Below are 21,735 nucleotides of genomic sequence, written 5' to 3'. Positions count from 1 at the left end.
AGATGGAAAAGCACTTGTGCTAGAAGAAACAATAAAAAAAAAGTAAATTTAGAGACCTACAAGGAATGACTGCAGAAAGAGGTTTTTCATTACAGAGACAGAAGAATTTCAGTGGAAAACAGTTAGCAGATCACTCTCCATTTGAATTTCCCACTGACTATACAAAAGGAATGTACAATAATGAGCTTGTCAGAGGCAAAGAATTCCTCTTAATATAAATGGAAGTCCCATTAGAAAGAGGTTGAGTCTCAAAAGTTTATTTGTCAGGCCACTGTTTGGAATTGAAACCCATTTCTCCAGAACAAGTTATCAAGTGACATAAGGGGTTGTTGGAGTCCTAGTATATCCCTACAAGGCCGATGAATACTACATGTTTACAGAGTTAAAAAGAAAACCAGGCAAATTTTAAAAATTAAGCTCCAAAGTAAAGGACTGCAGTTTTTGCTCACACATTCAGGTTTAGCTTCTTGTAACTTTATGATCACAGATTTAGAGCTGGAAGGGGTCCTGAAGACAGCAAGTCCAATTCTCTCATTTTCACAAATAAGAGAACTGAGGCAGAGAGAGAGGTGAAGCATCCAAAGCAGGATATGGAATCAGATCTCTCTAGTACTATTGTATGCACTTTGTCACCCAGCTGCCGGTCAATATCATAAATTAGCTAATAGAGAAATGCCTATATTTGCTGTGCTAGGATAAAAACTGACTAGCAAATGCTCTCTTCTGGGGAGGAGAGTGGGAATTGATTACCTCATTGAATGTCTTCATCATTTGAGATTATAGCAGACTGGCTTGTTTAAATCAATGCTTTTGGCAATCCAGTTTTTTTAAATGATGAGCCCTTTAAAAATATATTACAAAAATGATGACCTCCTGCACTTTTAAGACATATTTAAAATATCAGGATGATGATTTCAAAGTTACTATTTACCTAATTTCCTAAAGACAAAGAATACAAGCAGTTATTTCAGACCTTTTTGTAATATTTAGACTAGTTATTTTAAAACCAAATTCAAATTTCTGCTGTCTAGTATTTCAAAAAACAAGCAACTAGAGTCAGATTTGACTACCTAAGATAGGAATATATATCATATAAGAACTTATTAAAAAATCAAAATAAGGAATTTATTGATTTTTTTTTTCTTAAAAACTTATAAGTAGAGGGAACTCTAAGGTGCAACAGAAAGAGCACTGGAATCTGAAGGAGCCAAGTTCAAATCCAACCTTAGACACTTGATACTTATAGTTGTGTGACCTTGGATAGGTCATTTAACCCCACCCCCCCCAAACCTCCCAAACTTGAAAGTCTAGTTTATAACACCTCCTTCACTGAAACTCAGCATGGATCCCACTTCCAACAACCACTGAAGAATTCTTTTTAATATACCAATATATTAAGGCTGCTTATTGTAGGAATCCAAAAATTCAATAGAAACTATACATGTGGGGATTTACAGAGACACAACTCTCTTGTGTAACAGCTTTCTGAGGCTATTAACACATTTCCAGTGGAAAGATTTGGATAGATGACAGAAAAAATTGGGTTTAACTTCTGCTGTGAATGAGCAAACCACTTGGTCCCAATGAACTTCCATTTATCTTTAAAATGAAGGGGTTAGCTTAGCTTCCTTTTTAGCTCCAAAATTCTATGGTGTTTAGACCAGGAATTTATATGGTAAGAGCAATCCTAAAATCAACAGAAAGCAAAGGGGACACAGCCAGAATATATCAAGGGGACTGAAATAAACCTTCCTCAGAGGGACCTCACTGGGATGTTTCATGAAGCCAAGAACAAGGCCCACCCAAATGTGGTCAATCTAGGAATCTGGCTGCTGTCAGAGACAATGGATTCCTTGAAGGCAAGACCTGTTTTATGATGTTTTCTCTGTCCATCTAATACCCAACAGGCACTTAATAAATATTGCTCGAATTTAGCTGAACTGACAGAATGGACAATGGGAGCAAGGGCCAACAGGGGCCCGAACTGTTCAGAGTGTCAGGGCCAGGTCACAGCTCCAACTCCTTGCCTCCACATTGATCTTTTCCCAGTTGAAGCTTATTTACGGTTACATTGTAAACCATTGTATCTGTGTAAAATGTTGTGCCTCCTCCAGGAATGCAACAGTGTAAATATACAGCAGCACTCCTTACTCCCAAAGTCCTGTTGGGAAGAGTTTGCTTTTTCTCCCAGACATTAGTCTGGTCCCCACATTTCGGGAACAGATCAGAAATGCCCTCCAGACTGGTCACTGTGGGCAACAACAAAGGGGAAATTCTCTTCTGCCATTGATTAAAAAAAAAAAAAAAGACATATAGCAAACCACTGTAAATAAAGGCAGGTTCACTCTTTCTTATCCCAAGGATCAGTGGATAGTTTGCATCTTTCTGATAGACCACTTTCTCAGCTCAGCGGCAGGACATGGTCATGAGAGGAACTCAAAGTCACTGAGTATAAACAGTTGTAGCCAAGAACAATATAGCCTAAGAACCAAGGGAAAACTCCCCAAATTACAGTAAGTGTGACAATTCCCCGTCTCATTTCAGAAGGGCCTCAGGGAAAACCAAGACCAGGAAACAAGAATAGGGTGGAGCACAAGTTGCAACAGGCTTTCACATTAAATTTCAAGAACCACGAAGAATGATTTGTAAAGACTGCTTTCTAATGTCTATTTACTTTTTCTTTTATCTTTTTAAGTCTTATGTCAGGATGGCCACTAACTAGGAAACATGGTAACTTTTCCTATTGGGATTGTAAAGATAAGAGTAATGAAACAATCTACATTTAAATGAAAAAAAAAAAAAAACCACACCTTTTCACCAGTTAGACTGGGAAATGCAGACCGTTCTCATCATAAAACCATCAATTCAGATAAAATCTGACACCAAATGGCAAACTCAGATCCAACTGATTCAATGTTCAAAAGTCCGGATTCATCCCGTTGTCAAGATGTAGAACGATAATTATAAAACCTAATTTGGTATAACGGGGCAGGTTCAATAGCTGCTAAGCATTCCTAGATATTTCATTATTCCATTTTATAGGACAAGTGGTTCAGGATAATAAAATAATCTTGATAGCAGAATACTAAGTAAAAGTATTAAGTAACTACTGGAGATCATTCAGTATGCTAGCAATAATAAACAAGTTCTGTCTCTAGGTATGCACATTTTTACTTCTTGAATGACTTCTGAATCAAAAAAATACAGTGTTGGATAATGAATAGAGACAGGAGACCTGTGCCCACTTTGTGATTACCGTTAGTCAGTTCAATTCTCTCTGAGCTATCTACATGCAAGGCGAGGGGGCTTGGCAGTAAGCCCTTTCCTCAGCAGACTCTGAGGACGGGGACGGGGACTCCAGGTGAGGTAAGTACCTGTATCAGAGCAGGTGGGCACCTTCTGGGCAACTGCGAGGGGAATTTAGCTCTCGGAGAGCCTGAGAAGTTGGGACGGGGGCATAGGACATTCAGCCAGAAGTGTTCCAGGAAGGAAACCTATCCATCAAACCCACCCTGGGGATTCTCAAGCCGAGCACAGAGTAAGAGCAAAAGACCTGGTTAATGGATGATTTGCATCCGCGGCGCTCGGCACCGAGGAAGGGATGAGTAAGTGCTCAGGGGCTGGAATGAATGGGCGCCAAGAAGGACCTATCGGCAGCGCTGCCTGCCGCTCCGGGGGTCGGGCTGGGGCCGGGGGTCTTGGGTTTGAATCCTGTCCTGCCCGTCCCAGTCAAACAGATTTGGGACTCTCCCCTTTCCCCGGCAGGGCTGGCTTGCCACAGGGGGCCGCCGCCGCCGGCTTTCTAGAGGAGGGGGCTGAGGAAGCCCCGGCACCCCGGGCTTGGGAGCATCTCCGAGCCCGCCCACCGCTCCTTTACACAGTAGGAAACTGAGGCCCGGCCCACGAGGCGCGGTGTCCTCGGCAGAGGCTGGGGGCGCACGCGCATGTGGACGGGCTCGCGGCCCTACGAGAGCGGAGGAAGGGAGGGAAGGAAGGAGGGAAGAAGGGGAGGAGGGGGCTTAGCGGGGAGCCCGGGCCCAGGGGCGCCGGGGTCAGAGCCCGGGATCCCCCATGAGGGGCCGCCGCCGCCGCTACCTGCTGCTGGATCTTGCCGTCCTCCGTCACGATCCAGTGCGTAGTGGCCGAGGCGCCACGAGCCGCGAAGCCCAGAAAGACGGAGAGGCCGAGGAGCCAGTGGGGCCCCGGGGCAGGCCGCAGCCCCGAGCGGCCGCGGACCCCTGCCGCCACTGCCGCCGCTGCCTCCGCCGCCATTTTTCCCCCCCCAGCTGCGCCGCTCGCGCCGGAAGCGGAAGTACGGCCCCGCGGCCCGCCATCTTGGTAAGGGAGGCGGTGGCGAAGGCGGGGCTTATGGGAACATGCTAGGGGCGGGCGCTGAGGCGGGAGTTCTGACCCTACTCCAACTAGAGATCCCGGGTCCTCGGGACGGCCCGGCACCTCCCTCCCTCCCTCTTCGCCCCTCCACCACCGAAGGGGCGGGGAAACCGTAAGCCCTTCCTCCCCTCGGGAGCTGCTCAGTGGGGCGGGGCTTCCCAGAGATGGGAGGAGGGGCCGGGCACCTGACCACCTGCTTTATCGCGCATCCCCTCGCCCCACAGGATTTCATTTATACATGCATGCGTGCATTCACTCAGTCTTCCTTCTTTCACTCCCTCATTCTTCATGCACTCATTCAGCCATGGACTCACTCATTAATTCTGCTTTTAGGCATTCATTCCTTCATCCAGGCACTCATTCATTCACTCACACATTCATTCATCCATCTATGTCTTGCCACTGGACGCAGGCGTTTCTGTGAGGAGAGAGTGATGCGGGTGACCTTGCCCAGCCCTCCTTCACTTCGATTCACTTTTGTGTTCTGGCATCACCTCTTCGCTATCTCTGCCCTCTTGGAGAACACAGGACAAAACTGCAATGTCGATGCGCCCTGTATTCATCCATGTACTCGTTTATATTCACTCATTTATTCTTCTTTCAGGCACTCATTAATTCCTTCACTCATTCATCCCCATCCTCTGTCTTGCCATTGGACCCAGCAGGGGTCTGGAGGAAAGAGTGAGGCACGTGACCTTGCCCAGCCCTCCCCACTTCGATTCACTTGTGTGTCCTGGCATCACTTCCCTGATGTCCTGGCCCTCTTTGTGAACAAAGGAGAAACAATCATCTCTATGAATGGTGGGAGCTGGACTCGGCTGGAACTCACCAGTTTGGACCAAAGGACATGGCTCCTCTTCCTGTTCCCTCTCCTCAGTCCATGTAGGGTTTCATACCGTCACCTATGGATGCTCTGCTCAAAAGAATGTCAGTTTTGGTTGATAAAACCTTACAAGATCCCTTGGGCTTTGTGGGCTTCATTTCTTTTTTATTTATTTTATTTTATTTTATTTTTTGTGGACTTCATTTCTTAAGGACTCTAAGCCCAAAGCACTTGACCAAATTGACCAACCGTTGATCCCAAGCTCAGCCCTACTTGACCACTGTTTGGGCCCTAATGAGCTCAGAGCAAATGTCAGAAGCAATTATTTCTATTTGGGTCAGAAATCTCTTCCCCTCTCAGGTTGATTTGATTTTATTTTTTTAATAGGTAAAAGAGGCTATTCTCTAGTTCCTGGTCTACCTAGTCTTAATCACCAAATGGGTGTGGCCTCAATCAAATTGAAACCTGTTGAAGACCTTATCTTCAGAAAGCCAAGGTCTCCCCCTTGCATCCAGGGCCATCTCCAATCCTCAAGAGATTGGTAACTTTACACAGCCCTCCCTCTTGCGTATCATGATATCACTTCCCTGACCATTCTCTGTGTCCTTCCCTGATGTGTCCTCTAACAAAGAACAAACATCATCATCCAGGCACTCATTCATTTATCTACTCATTCGCTTGCTCATTAATTCTTCATTCATGCGTTCATTAATTCTTCATTCATGCATTCATTTATTCTTCATTCATGCTTTCATTTATTTTTCATTCATAGTCATTCTTCATTCACTTGTTTATTGATTCTTCATCCATTGTCTTTATTGACTCATTCATCATACACTTCCTCATTGTATTCATTTATTTATACATGAACCCATTCAATCAATCTTTATCCAAATGTTCATTCTTCATTTATTCAAGTAGCAATTCACTCATTCATCCAGGCATTCGTTCATTTATACATTTGTTCATTCACTCGTTCATATTGCATTAATTACCTCATTCATTCTTCATATTTTTTCCACATTATAGATTGTCCTGGTGGATATACATCAGCTAATCAATAAGCATTTATTAAGGAACTGGTGGGAAGAGTTCAAGGCTTTTAATCTGGGTGCCTAGGTTTCAGGGGAAAAAAAGTTCAAGCATTAAGCACTTACTTTGTGCCGGGCAGGCAGAAAAAGCTGCATGGGTTAAGTAGATAGAGCTGAGATTCTCAACCCAGCTGATTAAATGTCAAGGGATCTGCGAATTTGGGTGAGGGAAAACAATTTCAAATCCTGCCTCAGATATTTCATAGTTGTGTAAACCTGGACAAATCTTCTATCTCAATTTCCTCATCTGTAAAATGAGGGGATTGAGCTTAATGGCCTTTTTGATCCTCTGTATAATTACAATTGCTCATACCTAGACAACAAAATAATACCCTAGTCCTCCCCTCCCTCCCGTTTACTTAACCATTTAACTTTACTTCTCCCATCTCAACTTCCCCTCTCAATCTTAAATCATAATTTTAGACTTGCCTAGCTCCTCTAACAATATAAATTAGTTGATGATGGAAAATTTTCAAAATGATTGATAATTCAAATCATGGTAAAACTGTGAATTGCGAAAATGTGTTTGTGATAAGCCAGTCAATAAGCATTAAGTGTCTTAATAAAGAAGCTTTTATTATAATTTATATTTCGAGATCATGCTGTGTTAGGCACTGTGTTAAGCACTGGGGATACAAAGAACGGCAAAGGACAGTCCCAGACCCTCTGTAGCTACAATCTAATAGAAAAGACAACAGGCAAACAAATATATACACAAAAAAGCTATGTATAGGATAAATAGAAATGTCAACAGGAAGAAAGGTATTAGAATTGAGAGTGGGAAAGACATCCTGTAGAAAATGGAATTTTAGCTAGAACTTGAACGTAGAGAAGTTAGGAAGCAGAGGTGAGGAAAATCCTCCCAGGCATATAGAACTGACAGTGAAAATGCCCAAAAAATAAGAAAATGGATGCATTTTGGTACAATGTGGCATGTGATTTGAAATGCCAATATTGTAAATCATCTTTGCAGCTAAATACTTGATTATCACTCCTGAGTGTCCACAGTTGTTCTTGTATGGTGGAGGCTCCCCTCTGGTGAGATCCCATCTTGACTTTATTCAGTTCTAGTTGCCACATTTTAGGAATAGCTATGGAGCAGCCAGGGTGGTGAGGACAAGGGGTAACAAGGGCAAAGGTGACGAAAGTATTCAAGATAATGCCATATGGGAACTGGCTGATGGAGCTGGGAATTTAGATTAGACGAGATTTAGGGTACACAAAAATGGTTTTCAGGATTGTCAAATGGCAGAAAGATTAGATTTCTGCTTGGTTCCAAATAACCCAAGTAGCAACAGGTTAATGGAAGCTTTAGGTTTGAAATTAAGGAAAAGCTTTAAAAAATTTTTAAATTTAATTTAAAAAAATCTAATATTTTAAAAATTTTCCCCAATTACATCTAAAAACATTTTTTTTTCAAATTTTGAGTTTCAAATTCTGTCAACCAGTTTGACATGCAAAACACATTTTCTTCTAAGTCACACTGTGAAAGAAAACAGACAAAAAAAAATAAAGAAAAATTATCTTCAGTCAGCATTCCATTTCCCTCAGTTTTCTCTAGAGATGGGACAGCACCTTTCATTATAAATCCTGCAGAAGCGTCTTGGGTCATTGTATTGCTGGGAATAGCTAAGTTAATCACAGTAGATCATTATACAATCATGCTGTTAACTGTGTACAATTTACTGGTTCTGTTCATTTCACTTTGCATCCATTAATGGAAATGTAGGAAAAGCTTCTTTTGACTATGGCAAAGTAGATCATACCTCCCTGGAATGCCTCAGAGAATGAATAACCCAGCCTCTTGTTTCATATGTTGTAGAGCAGCTTCTTGGAGAGCTATGTATTGAACTAGATGACCCGGTATCCTTTTGAGCTTTGTGATTCTGTGACTTGGGTTCAAATACTATCTGAGGTTTATTACTTGTGTGGTCTGGGGAACTCCTTTAGCTTGTTATCATCTCTGAAATAGAAGTCTGGACCCGATGGCCTCCAAGGTTCCTTCTAATCCCAAATATTTGATAGAAAGCTAGGGATTAGATAATAGGAAAAATAGGATTTCAGAATTACATACTTCTTTACCAGGGCCAGCTTTACATTGAAGTCCAAAGGATCAATAGCTTGAGTCAAAAAACCCCTTTGAAACAGAGCCCTTTATTGAAAAAAATGAACAACAAACAGCTTTCCTCATGAAAGATTCTATAGTGGTGGGGGTGCCAGGGAGCTCCTGATGGCGACATAAGCCTGAAAGTAGCAAAGTACTCCCTCAGGTAGGGGAAAAGTAGAGACTAACAAATTTGTCTAAAGTTTTTCTTTTTGAATCAGACTTGTGATTTCATTAGTTTAGTAAAAATCTATGAACATTAAATAGAGCCAAATATTATTTCTTTGTAATTTATGTATTTATGATACAAACAACTCTGGTTGATGTGAACTCTCAGTATAAAAATTTCCTTTTACCTGTGCAGATCAGTATCTCTTCTGCACCTCAGAATCTTAGAATTTCTAGGGAACCAGTTAGTCATGATTTGCCCAAATGTTCTGGATTTACTTGAAAGCTGGCTTTCTATCTACTCCACTCTGCTTATCCAGCTTAGCAGTCTGCTTATCCTGGTTTCATCAAGGAACATTTTGTGGAATACCATGGAAGCTAGCCTCAAGAAAGGGGACTCATTTCTGTTTAATGATCCTGTATGGATTGATTTATGAATTTATACCTGCTCTTTTTAAACTTTTAAATATTTTTGCCTTGCTTGGGAGAATGACTTTGGTATTTACTAAATATCATTTATAGTTTCTTTAAACTACCTCCTTGAAACTATGATGGGTGCATTTTGGCATTGGGGGCTTCCTGAATACTTAACTATATGCAAAACAATGTGTTTCCATTGATGTGATGTTCTGGCCAGGCCTGCCTGGTGGGACTCTGGCCCATGCTGTCTCTTAAATTCAAGGCTAAATTCCTGCTTGACTTTTCCCTGAAGTTGTAAGGATGTTATTGAAGCATACATTCTTGATATGTGACCAGCATATCATTGTTGATCATCTGTCTTTTTGTGATCTCTAATTTAAGAGAGGACTCCTTTCACCTTTTAATCCAAAGAATATTACTTTTTTTGGATCACACCTTTTTAGTTAGCCATTCTACTCTGTGCTTTTGCTAGCACTGTATCTCAAAGGTGCTGCAACCAGAACTGTGTCATATTCCAAAGTCTGGTTAAGTTTGTTCCCAATGTCTTTTTTGCAAGTTTTGTGTCAAACTTCAAAATTACTGCCTAGAATTAAAAGCAACCTACGCAAATAGGAATTCAAAATTCAGCGCAGAAATATACCAAAGATGGGCCAACATCTAGTTGTACAGTGCTCACTGTTGATGTTCAAATGCATATTCACCACTTTAGGGAATAATTGATAATTTACTCATAATGTTTCCTGAATCTTTACTCCTAAGAGAGGCTGTAACTAATTAAATTTAACAAATACCTATTAAGTGTGTACCCAGGTAAAGTTCTGGGCTATAGGCCAAAATTACATAATTCCCTGTCATTAAAGAACATATATATCTTATGGTAAAAATATAACATTCATAGGAAAATAAAGGTAATTGGAGTCAGGATGATTCATTAGCTGGGAAGATCAGGGAAGACTGGGTACATCCCTAAATTGAACCTTGAAAAAAGATTTAAGATTTTCAGCAATGTAAATAACATAAGAGCTTCATTTGAAGCTCTTTCCCCATCTTGGCCAGGTTTGGGAATAATGTGATGCAATTTGGATTTTTCCAAATAAACCTTTCCTAAAGGAAGGTTTCCTTCCAGCTACTTTATAGGTACCTCCTATGTATACTTTTGTCTGTACCTTCTCCTGCACTGGAATGGAAGCTCCAAGAAGGCGCCTTTTCTTTTTTGTATATCCAGTGTTTAAAACAATGGGTGCATTTTATGCCAAGTTCCTCCTTGGTTCTGCCACCATATATATCTAACACTCTTCCTTCATTTCTCCCCATACATCACTAAATCAGTAGCCAAGGATGTCTGTAATCTTTTACTTGTTTTTATGCTTACCAATGCAATGGCATAGTATTACTCCAGACAGACCGAGTTTTGAGAAGTAACTGTTGTCCTAACAATAGCCTGCATATTGGATTCCCCTGGTGATGGCTTGACTCTTCGCCTACCAATGCTGAGTTTCTCGGGCCATCTGCCTGCTGATGTCCGGCAAAAATGGTTTACATCTTGGCCCCAAGGATTCTTTCTCACAAAGTATCTGTATTTCTTCTGTTAACATGTGTCAATTTTGCCAACTGTTAAGACACTCTTAGCAATGCCAGGGGTTAGCTTTTGCAAGAAAGGTTGTCTCTTCCTGTCTAGAGCAAAGGAAAACAGGCTGGATGTTTTTGTTTCTGCATTCCCTGCATAGAGAAATCTCTGACATAGGAGATATCTTACTTCCTATTTGTGAATGGAGGAGTTCCTAATTTGCTTAAAGGTATACACAAAATGGGTTATCCTCCCATTCCCTGAACTTTCTTTTGAAATCCTTTTGTTACTTCAGGGCTACTGAATACCTTAGCTTAACATGTTTTTCAAAATTACTGTCCCCTTTGAAACCCATGAATTCCCACTTCCATGACTTACCATTCTTGGTCTTTGATTTGGAATGCCCTCCCTTATTGCCACTCAAATACTACCTCAGATGTTAACTTCATGAATGAAGCTCTTCAAGATCTTACTTTATTCTCCACTCATTTCCCATGGCTGCATTCCTTGGAATATCTACAGGCTGGGAAGCCTCATCATCCTGGAAGATATCAGCCTTGATAGTCACGCCTTATCAGTACCCTCTTCCATGGGCTGCCTCTGATTAGAGGATGGAGTCTAATCATATAGGTCTAAAACCTATATGTAAGGAAGATGGCCCAGACTAGCCATCAATTCATTTCCCACTTGGCTGTACTTCTTTGGACTACTCCATCATCAAACTTGCCTCTCTCCTCACCCCCAGCTTCATTTGGTATTAGTTTCTCCTTTGAGGAAGGGATTTTGTATTTGTAAGCCCCCAGAATTTAGCATAGTGCCTGGCACAACATAGGTGTTTAATAAGTATTTATTGAGGGACTCCAGGCAGCAGTGAACTCTTTTCCTTTTACTCTCATATTTTGTCTTGAGGGTATTTCTGTATGTCTTGCGGGTATTTCTGTATATCTTGCCTCTCTTCTTAGATTACAGCTATAAATTTGCAAATTTTAAGTTGAGTAAAATCTTGGAGTGATCCCTTTTTCACCCCCCAAATTTTACAGATTAGAAAGCTAAGAAGTAGAAAGCTTGTGTCAGATTAAGGAGCAGCTCCATGTGTTCAAATGGATTTCAAATTCAATACTTTTTTCACTATGCCACATAAAGAACTAAGATCCCACCCCAAGGGGCAAAATAACTTGCCCAAAGTCACATAGGTAAAACAAAGGGAGGAGGGGAGGGAGAGAAGAAACATCCCACAGAAACTTCAGTGTTCATTTTTATAGTACTTGATCCTATTCTTTGTGTGTGTGTGTGTGTGGGTAATCCTAGGATCTTCTTTGAAGAACCTATCAGACAAATTCTGACAGGTCTGACCAAATTAGCCAAACTCTGAAAGTAAGCCTTCAAGGTCCAGCTTTGAGAGCTACAATCTACAAACAAGACCAAGGAGAATTCTGGGAAGGCAGTCCCCACCAACATCTAAAAGACCCCAGCTTTCTGAATAACCAAGACTGGAGATCTGTCTACAGTTTTTTATAAATAAGGAATGGTTCTAGCTTCCTTAGCTAGATTCTCAACAGAAAGAATGCCTAAAGAAAGTTACTTTTGAGAGGCTGCTTTGTATATTTAGTGCTCAATAGTTCAGAGAGTCATTTTTATAGCTCATCATTTAAAAAAAAAAAAAAGCACTTAAAGGCTTCTTTTATTTTCTTCTGTATTATCTCTCCCCCAATCACCTTAGCAGCCATGATAAAGCCATGGCAAAACAAGTTATACATATATTTACGCACGGCAAGGCATGAATATAAAAGATCTGCCTTTACAACCAAAGCCCACTCAACAGCTAACCCTCTTGGGCTGAGGATGCTGGCTTCCTGGTTCATGAGTGATACTTCTGGTCTATGAGTGACTGGAGGATTCAGACATGGGTCTCTTCTACCTTCCTAAATTATTTTTCCACTGATCATTTTAGGAAAAATAATTATTACTGATTAAGACACAATGTAATTGTATCTAGTTACCCAAATCAGATTTCCACACTGCACTGGGAAGAGGAATGGAATCTGAAACTGACATAAATTACAAAAGAGACACAAACAAAATTACAAAATGAATTTATTCCAAAAGCATAGGGAACATTTACATTTGAACAAGGTGATAAACAGGTGTCTTTATAAAGGGGAAAATAATCACACATGTGATGTTTTCATTCTCAATCTTGAAGCAAAAATAACCCTCCTATAGTATACACTATTGCCTCTGGAAGGACTAAGGGGTAGGGAAACAGTAGCAGTGGAGTAAGAGAATAGAGAGGAAGATAGTAGTTAAATCAACATCAAACTTCAGTGAGCAAAATCACTTATGCTCACTTCTAAGTATCTAAACACGTACTCCAAATCAAAAGAGGAAAATAAGAATTAAAAATGTCCAAATTTACAAAGATGTAGTCCCAATACAGTTTCTACATTCAAAATGGCCTTTAGGCTACCTGCTGGTCTGAAGTCTAAGAGCCAGACTAGCTGGTTACATCTTTCTCAATGGTAAATATTTATTCCTATGTTTGTCCAGATTCCAAGTGAGTTTAGGTTCAATTCAGAAGCTTATGGAATGTTTGAATATTATTGCCACCACTTCAAACTGGTCAATTACCTCTGCTCACTTGTTATCATTATTCTAGCCTTTAAAAAATATTTTTTCCCCATAAGAATGTGCAGTAGAACCAACAAGGGACTATCCTTTTTTCCCAATGCAGTGATAACTACTAAAGCACAACAATGAACATTAATGAAGACACCTGCATTGGAATCACAAACTATTCCCCACAAAGACATGAATAATACCTGGAAAATATCATCCAGGCATTTGATTTTGGGGTGAAAACTAGGGGAAGGAAAGACTAACTGTTGAACCAAAAAAAAAAAATATATATATATACACATATATGAAAAAGCCTATGCTATTAAAAATACCTATGACATTTGAAAACTCCTCATACTCATGTCTGGTGATGTCATCTAAGATTTGCTTCATCCACTTATAACTTATTCTATGTTTAATTTTAATTTTGATTAACCTGAGAAGTTAAAAATTCCAAAAGTGGTAAAGCAAAACTAAGAGAGCATCTTTTCCTTATTATCCACTCTTGAAATATTTTTTCCAGGGAAGCTCTGGTCAACAGAATCCTAGGTTACACCACTCACACTGTGAAGGATGCTACTCAAGTCAGATTTAGTATTTGGTTATATTTTTCCAAAACAGCTCTCCAAAATATGGTTTCTTTTTGTATATATATAGTTTTTACGTGTTTTTATTTTTAAATAACAATAATGTTAAGTGCAAGCTGACTCACAACCCCTCACTGTTGGGGGGAAAACTTGACCAACTTACTCCAAAAGAGGACAATCACTGCAGCACAATACCCAATCCTGGAGTGTTTCTATTCTTTATTGATTTGTTTTGTATAGTAAAGTTTCACAGCATATATATATATGTATATATATATATGTGCACACACATATTTTTATACTGAACATTAAAATCCCATATTCCAAATAAGTTTGCATCACAACACATGGAGAAGAATTATGTAAGCAGTGTAAAAGCAACTTACTTTGCCCCATTAATGTCACTCCCAGATATTAACTAAATTAAGGTCTGCATTTAAGAAAAAGCTGGTAAAAGATTTTCCATTTATGACAAAGAAAGTGGTAGAGCTGCATCAGTGCATGGCAGCTCAGTAAAAGAAATAAAAGCAAAAAGAATGTGAACATTGACAATTACACTCTTCTCCATATATTGGGTAGGAGGAGGATGGAGGGGAGAGGAAAACTAGCAACACATCATAACTGACATGAGCCTTCATGAATGTTCCTTTCTATCATTTATCAGACTCTTACATTATATTACATGGTTTTAGCACAAACAGCTCTCTGGTTAATATATAAACTGTCAAGATGTTTTGAGAGAAACCATATACAATGTGGTTTCCAAGTTTGAATAAACCCTGAAGACACTGCGAAAAATGCAAATTTGCTGACAAAAGCATCCAAATATACAGCTGTGATTTCTCCTTGGACACGTCTGTATTCAGTTAGAAAAGTAGATCAGACATACAAAGGTACAAAGAACACATTGAAGTCTTTACCTGAAGGCAGCAGTCTTTAAAGGGCTATTCCCAGCAACCCAATGAATGGTAGTTTAAGAGTGTTTTTAAGCTTGTGACAGCGCTGAAGAATGTGATGTATTCAGTAGAGTCTTCCCCGACTACGATTTCCTCGTCCTCCCCAACCTCGGCCACCTCTACTTCCCCTGAAGCCCCCTCTCTGCTCTACGAAAAATCGAACAGTGAATTAGCTCTCGTTCAGGAATTTATAGTACAGCAAACAGGGAAGAAACATTGGTTCTGAGTGCAGAACTGGAAGGTAGATCTTATTGGAATAGTGTATTCTTTGTGTAGAATAGCTGTAGCATGCACTCTGATGCACAAGACTGATCTTATTTTTATTCCTATATAATAATAAAGTTGTAATACACACGATGCCACCTGATTTGTGCACAATGGTTGGCCTAACACAGTAGGTAATTAGAAATTGAAATACTTTTGGTACTATAAAATTACTTGTATAATGAATGGGCATCAAAAAACCATTATCCTTTCAGAAAAGATACAGTGGCACATTTTTTAACAGTTTCATGACAGCAAATTAGTAAGAATAGGATTCAATATACACAAAGATCCCCAAGGTAAGAGCAAGAAAATCAGTTGGGATAGTTATCTATTCACATATACTTTATTAAGAATTGCTTTGAGTGGGAACAAGTGAGCTAAAGATATTAGGAAAATGTTCAAACCTCAATGAAAAACTAATCTGCAACCTGATATACTACAATCTCTTAAATGGAAAATGCTTTAAAAAAAGCCTCACATTTCTTCTATTTCAAAGAGGTAGTAGTGTACTGGATAATGGGCTTTGAGTCAGAAAGAACTGGGTTCAAATTCTTTTTCTTACACCTTACTGGTTGAGAGACGAAAGAAAAGTTACATAAGCTCTCAGTATTCCTGGTAAATCTCAAATTACAAAGAAATGCTGGTCCAGATCTGTGTTTGAGAATTCTGATAGGCAGGAAGGGAGGGGTGAATTCCCTATCTGGATGAAATTATTATCCCCCGCTTCTTTCCAATCATGAAATTAAAAAAACTACAAAGGTAACCCACGTTGAAACAAAACTAACTTTGGGTCAGGGAGGAACACAAATCAAATACTTAGCCACCTGACTCTTCTAGAAATACCTTGAGGGGAAAATGAAAAGAATCCTGCTCCCCCAAAAAATACACTTTCCTTATCAGCTACCCTAGGTCAAATCAGTTCATATAAATTCCACTTAAAAGCAAAAATGCTCACTCCCCAAGAATCCTAGGGAATGGTTGTTAATACTAAACATTCTACTCCCCAGGTGAAAAGGAATATACTACCTTGTATATTACCAGTTCCCCTATACAGTATATTAATGTACATTCTCTCAGTGCCTAAATGACTCCTTGATTTTAAAGCTGGTGCCTCTGGTAACTGAACTTTTACATGGCAAGTGTCACCAAAAAAAAAAAAAAAAAAAAAAAAAAAAACAAAACCCAAAAGAAAAATCCATAAATCCCAGTATAATGAAGTGGTAACTCCCTGAACTATATTTTAGAATATCAAAGACTATCCCAACAGGCAGGAAGTTGCCTATTACAACCAAGGAGTCACTCAGGCACTGAGGGTATCTGGGTCACGATATCTAAATATAACACTTGATTTTAAGTGCTATGTTCTCGGCCTAATTCCACGTGTTACTTGTACCCAAACGCCAACGCTCACCATAATTAAAGTTGCCCAGATTGCTGCTGTATTTTCCACTAGGAGGATTATAAATTTGTCTAGCATCCCGTTTTGGTCCTGCTGCAGCTTTTTTGGGTGGTGAACCTGAAGTTGTATCTTCATTTGTCCTTTTTTGACTAGAAGGAAAGTATTTAAAACAAAAAAGAAAAAAAAGAAAAGGTATGAAAATTCTATTCTTTTGCCTATAATCCTCTGATACCTCTGTGTAGAGTCAAGAAGCCAGCATCAAAAATGACAGACCTATGACAGGACAGGCCCTACTGCTTCCATTGGAATCTTTTAGCCAACACGTTTTATGGTACACATAGCACAATGATAATACTTCTTAATTAGGGAATATAAAATATCAGCTGCCTCATAGGCAAAAAAAATGGGATGAAATGCCTTGTGAAAGATATAGATATATTAGTAATATTAATGGATGGAGAAGAAATAAGAATAAGCCTGTATAGAGTTCCCAGACTCTGTGCCAGGCATTCTGCTGAGGGCTTTATAAATTGGATCTCATTCAATTCTCACAACAACCTTTGGAAATAAATCTATTATAATCCTCATTTTAAGATGAGGAAACGGAGGCAAATGGAAGTAAGTGACTTGCTAAGGGTCACACAGTTAGTGGCTGGATTTTAATTCAGGTCTTACTGATTCTAGGTCTAATACTCTATTCATCATGCCATTTAGCTGCCTCCAATATTACTGTGCAATATTCCTTCAAAGACATATATTGATCTATAAAATGAGTTAAATTATTTCATAATGTAACAGACCAGTCAGGAAAACTTCTTTAAAAGTCAAAGAAATGCAATTCTGAATAGTAAATATTAGGAATTCATTTTACAGAAATTTTTATTATAAATACTACAATTTAATTAGGTATTTTAAACTTACTTCTAAGAATATTTAAGTATCCTAGTAACAAGTTTAGAAGGAGTTTTAACAACTTCATCCCGAAGAATTTCCTTACCCCATCTCAGCTTTCTGAACAGGTTTCCAAGACAATGTCACTGTGCTCTTGTAAGAAGGAGGAATGTGAAAGAGATCCTGAAAAGATAAAATGGATGAACAATTTCTTTCAGAAAGTCAACTTCCAAAATCAAAACCTTCCAAGGAACACAGAGAATTCAGAAATCAGCATTTCCCCATGTTTCTTTCTTAAATAGCAACAACATTAACTGACAAGTGCTCAGAGTTTAAGTTTATAAGAGGCTTCTGAGAGAGTTAAGGAGAATCGATCTTTTAAGGATTCATTATCTCTTTAAAAAGGGAGAATTCTACATGAGAATATTTAAATCTGTTGAGCTGAGCAAACTGAAATACAGACTCAAAACCAAAGCATTCAAGAGAAAAGTCATGTTAAGCCAGCAAGCTAGAAGGTCCTCACAAGCTTCTCATATTACAGAGATGGAAATAAGTTCAGAGGACTTTCCCATGGTCAGAGGGAAAAAATATTTGAGGGAGGATTTTGAACCTATATCTTCCTGCATCCAAGCCAGACCATCTTATGGCCTTTCAGAAACTGGATGGTTTTCTCTAAATTGTGTCTCACAATCACATGGGACTCATGACTAAAAAGCACAAGCAATGGTTTCTAACCTGTCCCTTGGGCTTCAGAGCCATGAGCAGCCCCAGACCTTCACACACATATGCTACTCTCGTAAACTTGACAGCTCTTGACAGGCACAAGCAGAGATAAAACTGAGAACATGAGAATCCTGCCTGGCTCTTCCAAGGATGATACTCCGAGGCACTAAAGTTAATTATACTAAAGGCTTTTTCTTCCCCGTCTCTTACTTTTCTGAATATCCCCATCTCCAACAGATTATGAGGCTCTCGATGGCGGAGACTGCCTTTGCCTGTTTACATCCTTAACACTTAACACAGTGCCTGACACGTAGTAGGCACTGCAGATGTTTACTTATCGATTCTCCCCCTCATTCAGGGCCCTTCATTGTAAGAAAGATTGAAAAAAAGAACACACCAAAATAGAGTAGAAAAACCTACCAACACATCAATTCTGTCTTCCAACACATCCAAAAAGAGAGGATTTCATCATCTCTCCAGGAAGCAAGTGCCTGGGGTACACCAATGGGTCCCTCCCTATATGTCCAAGGTGGATGATGGTATATGAGGTCATACTGCCTCTCACTGATGTTCAATGTTGTTTTTAATATGTCATTTAACAAAATTTACTGCTAAAAGGCACATGAGGTCCCCAGATTGGTACAAATTTTATATCATAATTTTTGCTGAATTAAAGATTAGATGCTAAAATCTTTTTTTGGGTGCGTGTGTACATCTAAAACCAAGACGAGTCATTTTCTTGCTAGTATTAGCATATTAGATGCTATGGGTATCACACCAGTCATATGATAAAATATAACTGGCATACACTAACTAGTAATTCACTTAAAAATAAATTCTCATTTTCTCATATTGTGGTGTATGCTCATACAGGGTTTTCTTCCACTGAAGTAGAAATATGAGCATTGAGGGCTTCCTGGAGAGGAGAGCCCTTCCCTGTAAAAGACAAAGCCCCGCTTGGTGGGTAACTGAAGTCTTTTTACCCATTCTGGAAAAAATGATCAAAAAAGAAAAGTTCATTGTGGTTCAGAATAACAAAGCTGGTCAACAGCTACTAATCAAGGCCTATTCCAATGTAAGGGAATGAAGGAAAAGCTGACTAGTGTTGTGTTTCTGTGGGAAGAAAATGGGTGAATACAAGACAGATATCCTGTACTCGCCGGTTAGCAAGACTGGCAGTAAAATATGATGACAGGTTTCAGAAAAGGAAAATTCAGGTTTGAGGCCTTCCATTTCCTACTTGACCAAGGTCAAGCCTTTAAACCAAAACTGAATCTCCTTTGTCTTATCTGTAAAATGGGAATAATCACACTCTAAATAACTGATTTAAAAAATTTGATTACTGTGATTTCCTGTCCCAGAAAGGCAGGTTATTCCCCATAAATGACACAAGCCTTTGGTCTCACATAGAATGAGGCTCCATAAAATAAGAATATTATTTTTACATCATTTAAGTGATGGTTTCTGTGAAGAAAGTGCTTTGTATATTGTAGACCATGTACATAAGGTTTTTATGCAACTGGGTTTTTCCCCCATTATTCAAAATGACAACTAACTTTGGCAAGTATCAACAAAAATTTGGACAACAGACACTCTTTACCTTAACATTCAACAGAAAGAAAAGGGAGAAAAATTACCTTGATTAAAACATTGATGTTGTTCGTTATTTTCAAAGCAACAACTTTAATTTTGTTCTGTAAAGGGAAAACAATGTAAATAACAATTCTAACAGATGCCTTTATATATTTAGTTAAGAAAAAAATAGTAATAATCACATCCATCTTTCTTAACGATTGTTATAATGAGGGTTCTCTGGTTTAAATCTGTAGAGGATTACTTATATTCCTTGGCACTCACTGAAGTCAGTTCTGCCCCACTGAACTTTCATGCAGCATCAGATTAGGATTCTTCTTGTTAACTTGACTAACTTGATCAATAAAGCGTGATGTACAATTTAGATCTAAATTAAGTAGAACAAGGTCATAGGCTCTTAAGAATTGGCAGAAATAAGTGTTTATTATGAAAAAACATAACCTCTTCCCCCCAAAAGTCTTTTGCTTTAATGTCTGTGGCAATGAAGTAGTACTGTGTAGAATAAGAGTGCAGAACACAAGTGGCTATAACCACAATCTCTTTGACATAAAATGTAAACGATAAGTACCTACTATCTGCGTGGCAAACAAACAACAAAAAAAGAACCCAACCAGTCCCTTTAATGAAGTGGTCTTTAAAGAAAGGAGATGACAATGCGACTAACTTTGGATGGGGAGTAGTCCTAGAACAGGTAGCAGCATAAGGACTTTTTTAGTAGGCCCATTCTTAATACTACTTATTCAATTTATTTGAAATTCTCCCCATCTACTGAAAAAGGATTATGAAGGAGAATAACATATATTATTTTATATAAGCAACTTAACATGCGATTATCAATTTTGAGAGAAATTTAAATATGAACGTTTATTTTCAAAACAATCACAAAAAAACACTATTACAGCATTTATATACCTTACTATTATTATTCTTCCAAACTAATATTCATGTTGAACAAGATCAGAATAATAATGTAATTAATGTTAGCATTAATAGTTATATAACAAAATTATCAGCCAACCTAGTATTTCAACAAAATATCCTGCTCATTAGAAGTATCAAAGAGACTATCTGGCAGATATGGCATGAATGACTACTAATTACCTTCTTCTATGCCATTCTGAACATAAGAATGTTATGTTTAAACATGAGTTTGTATGAGTATGTTCAAACATACTCATGTTTAATTTCATGAGATTCTAACAATCTTCTAGCACCATTTCTTGGGCTAAGACAAAATGATAGTAGGATTTACGAAATAAAGTCTATTTGAAAAAAACTCAATAAAGAACTATAAATACGTACTCAGGTATGATCTAAGCTGTATTTTAAAACAGGGTTATAAACACTAGCAGCTTCCTTTATAGGAAGGTACCTAGCGTTCTTACCTCTTCTGTTTTTAAGGCTTCACCTGTTTTCCCCTGGAGAGCCAAACGAAGTTGTCTGATATAAACCTGTAAACCTCGGGCAAAGTACTGCAGCCTAATACAAAAAGGTGGTTGTTAATTCTTGAACTTTCATGGCAGCTTACAAAATTTATAAATCAACGAAATCAGAACAGATAATTTGTACCCACTGGAGTAGTGTGACTGATACAACCAAAAACTTTAGTTTAGTGCTGGGTCCTAAACGTGTCTCCTTCCTTTGTTACAAAGGGCAAAGTAGTCCAATTCATGAAAGATGTCAAACTAGAAGGCCAGAAGCCTGAAGTGTGACCCAAAACAGATTGAAATTCAAAAAGGAAATGATTAACAGAGTCAAATTAAAAACCCAATACAGCATATAATATTAACCTGTGGTTAAGGGTTTGATGCTTCTTAAATAGAATACAAAAAAAGCTTTGTAAAGTGGTGGTATGATGCCTTAAATGGTTTAAAATGACTTGATGAAATCTGTGCAGATTCCTCAAATACTGGCTGTTCAAAAGGATTCTACTTTAGTTTGAAGGCCATACTGCTGTGAAGCAGTGAGAATTCATTTTTGTTCATTCAGTTAATCTTTGGCTTTTAGAAACAAATATCAGTATCATTTTTACCCTTTGAAGAAGAAATTTCAATAAACTCTGCTGAAGCAGAAACGCTAAATCAAAAGAATCATAAGATTCTCCAAAGTTAGAAGGAATCCCAAAGATCATTTTGTTT

At 38.7% G+C, this 21,735-nt stretch overlaps 2 protein-coding genes across 3 annotated transcripts in view; both read right to left on the bottom strand.

Annotated features, from left to right (window-relative positions):
* Positions 1-4,272, bottom strand: part of TTC17 (tetratricopeptide repeat domain 17) — a 107,109-nt gene extending 102,837 nt beyond the window's left edge. The window contains exon 1 of the mRNA XM_051966259.1: positions 4,096-4,272. Within this exon, the coding sequence (XP_051822219.1) occupies positions 4,096-4,272 (177 nt within the window). The remainder of the gene's footprint in view (positions 1-4,095) is intronic.
* An 8,370-nt stretch (positions 4,273-12,642) lies between these two features.
* The window catches only part of API5 (apoptosis inhibitor 5), a 31,146-nt gene continuing 22,053 nt past the window's right edge, over positions 12,643-21,735 (bottom strand). Inside the window, exons 10-14 of one of the 2 annotated variants that reach the window (XM_051963814.1) lie at positions 20,983-21,076; positions 19,642-19,698; positions 17,388-17,464; positions 16,403-16,539; positions 12,643-14,871 (exon numbers count right to left, since the gene is read on the bottom strand). In XM_051963814.1, the coding sequence (XP_051819774.1) occupies positions 14,789-14,871; positions 16,403-16,539; positions 17,388-17,464; positions 19,642-19,698; positions 20,983-21,076 (448 nt within the window). In that variant the 3' untranslated portion in view covers positions 12,643-14,788. The remainder of the gene's footprint in view (positions 14,872-16,402; positions 16,540-17,387; positions 17,465-19,641; positions 19,699-20,982; positions 21,077-21,735) is intronic. The other variant, XM_051963815.1, reaches the window with a different exon arrangement.

The sequence above is a fragment of the Antechinus flavipes genome, chromosome 6 (genome assembly GCF_016432865.1).
Source record: "Antechinus flavipes isolate AdamAnt ecotype Samford, QLD, Australia chromosome 6, AdamAnt_v2, whole genome shotgun sequence".
NCBI classification, from domain to species: domain Eukaryota; kingdom Metazoa; phylum Chordata; class Mammalia; order Dasyuromorphia; family Dasyuridae; genus Antechinus; species Antechinus flavipes.
This window is presented reverse-complemented; position numbering and strand designations above follow the sequence as displayed.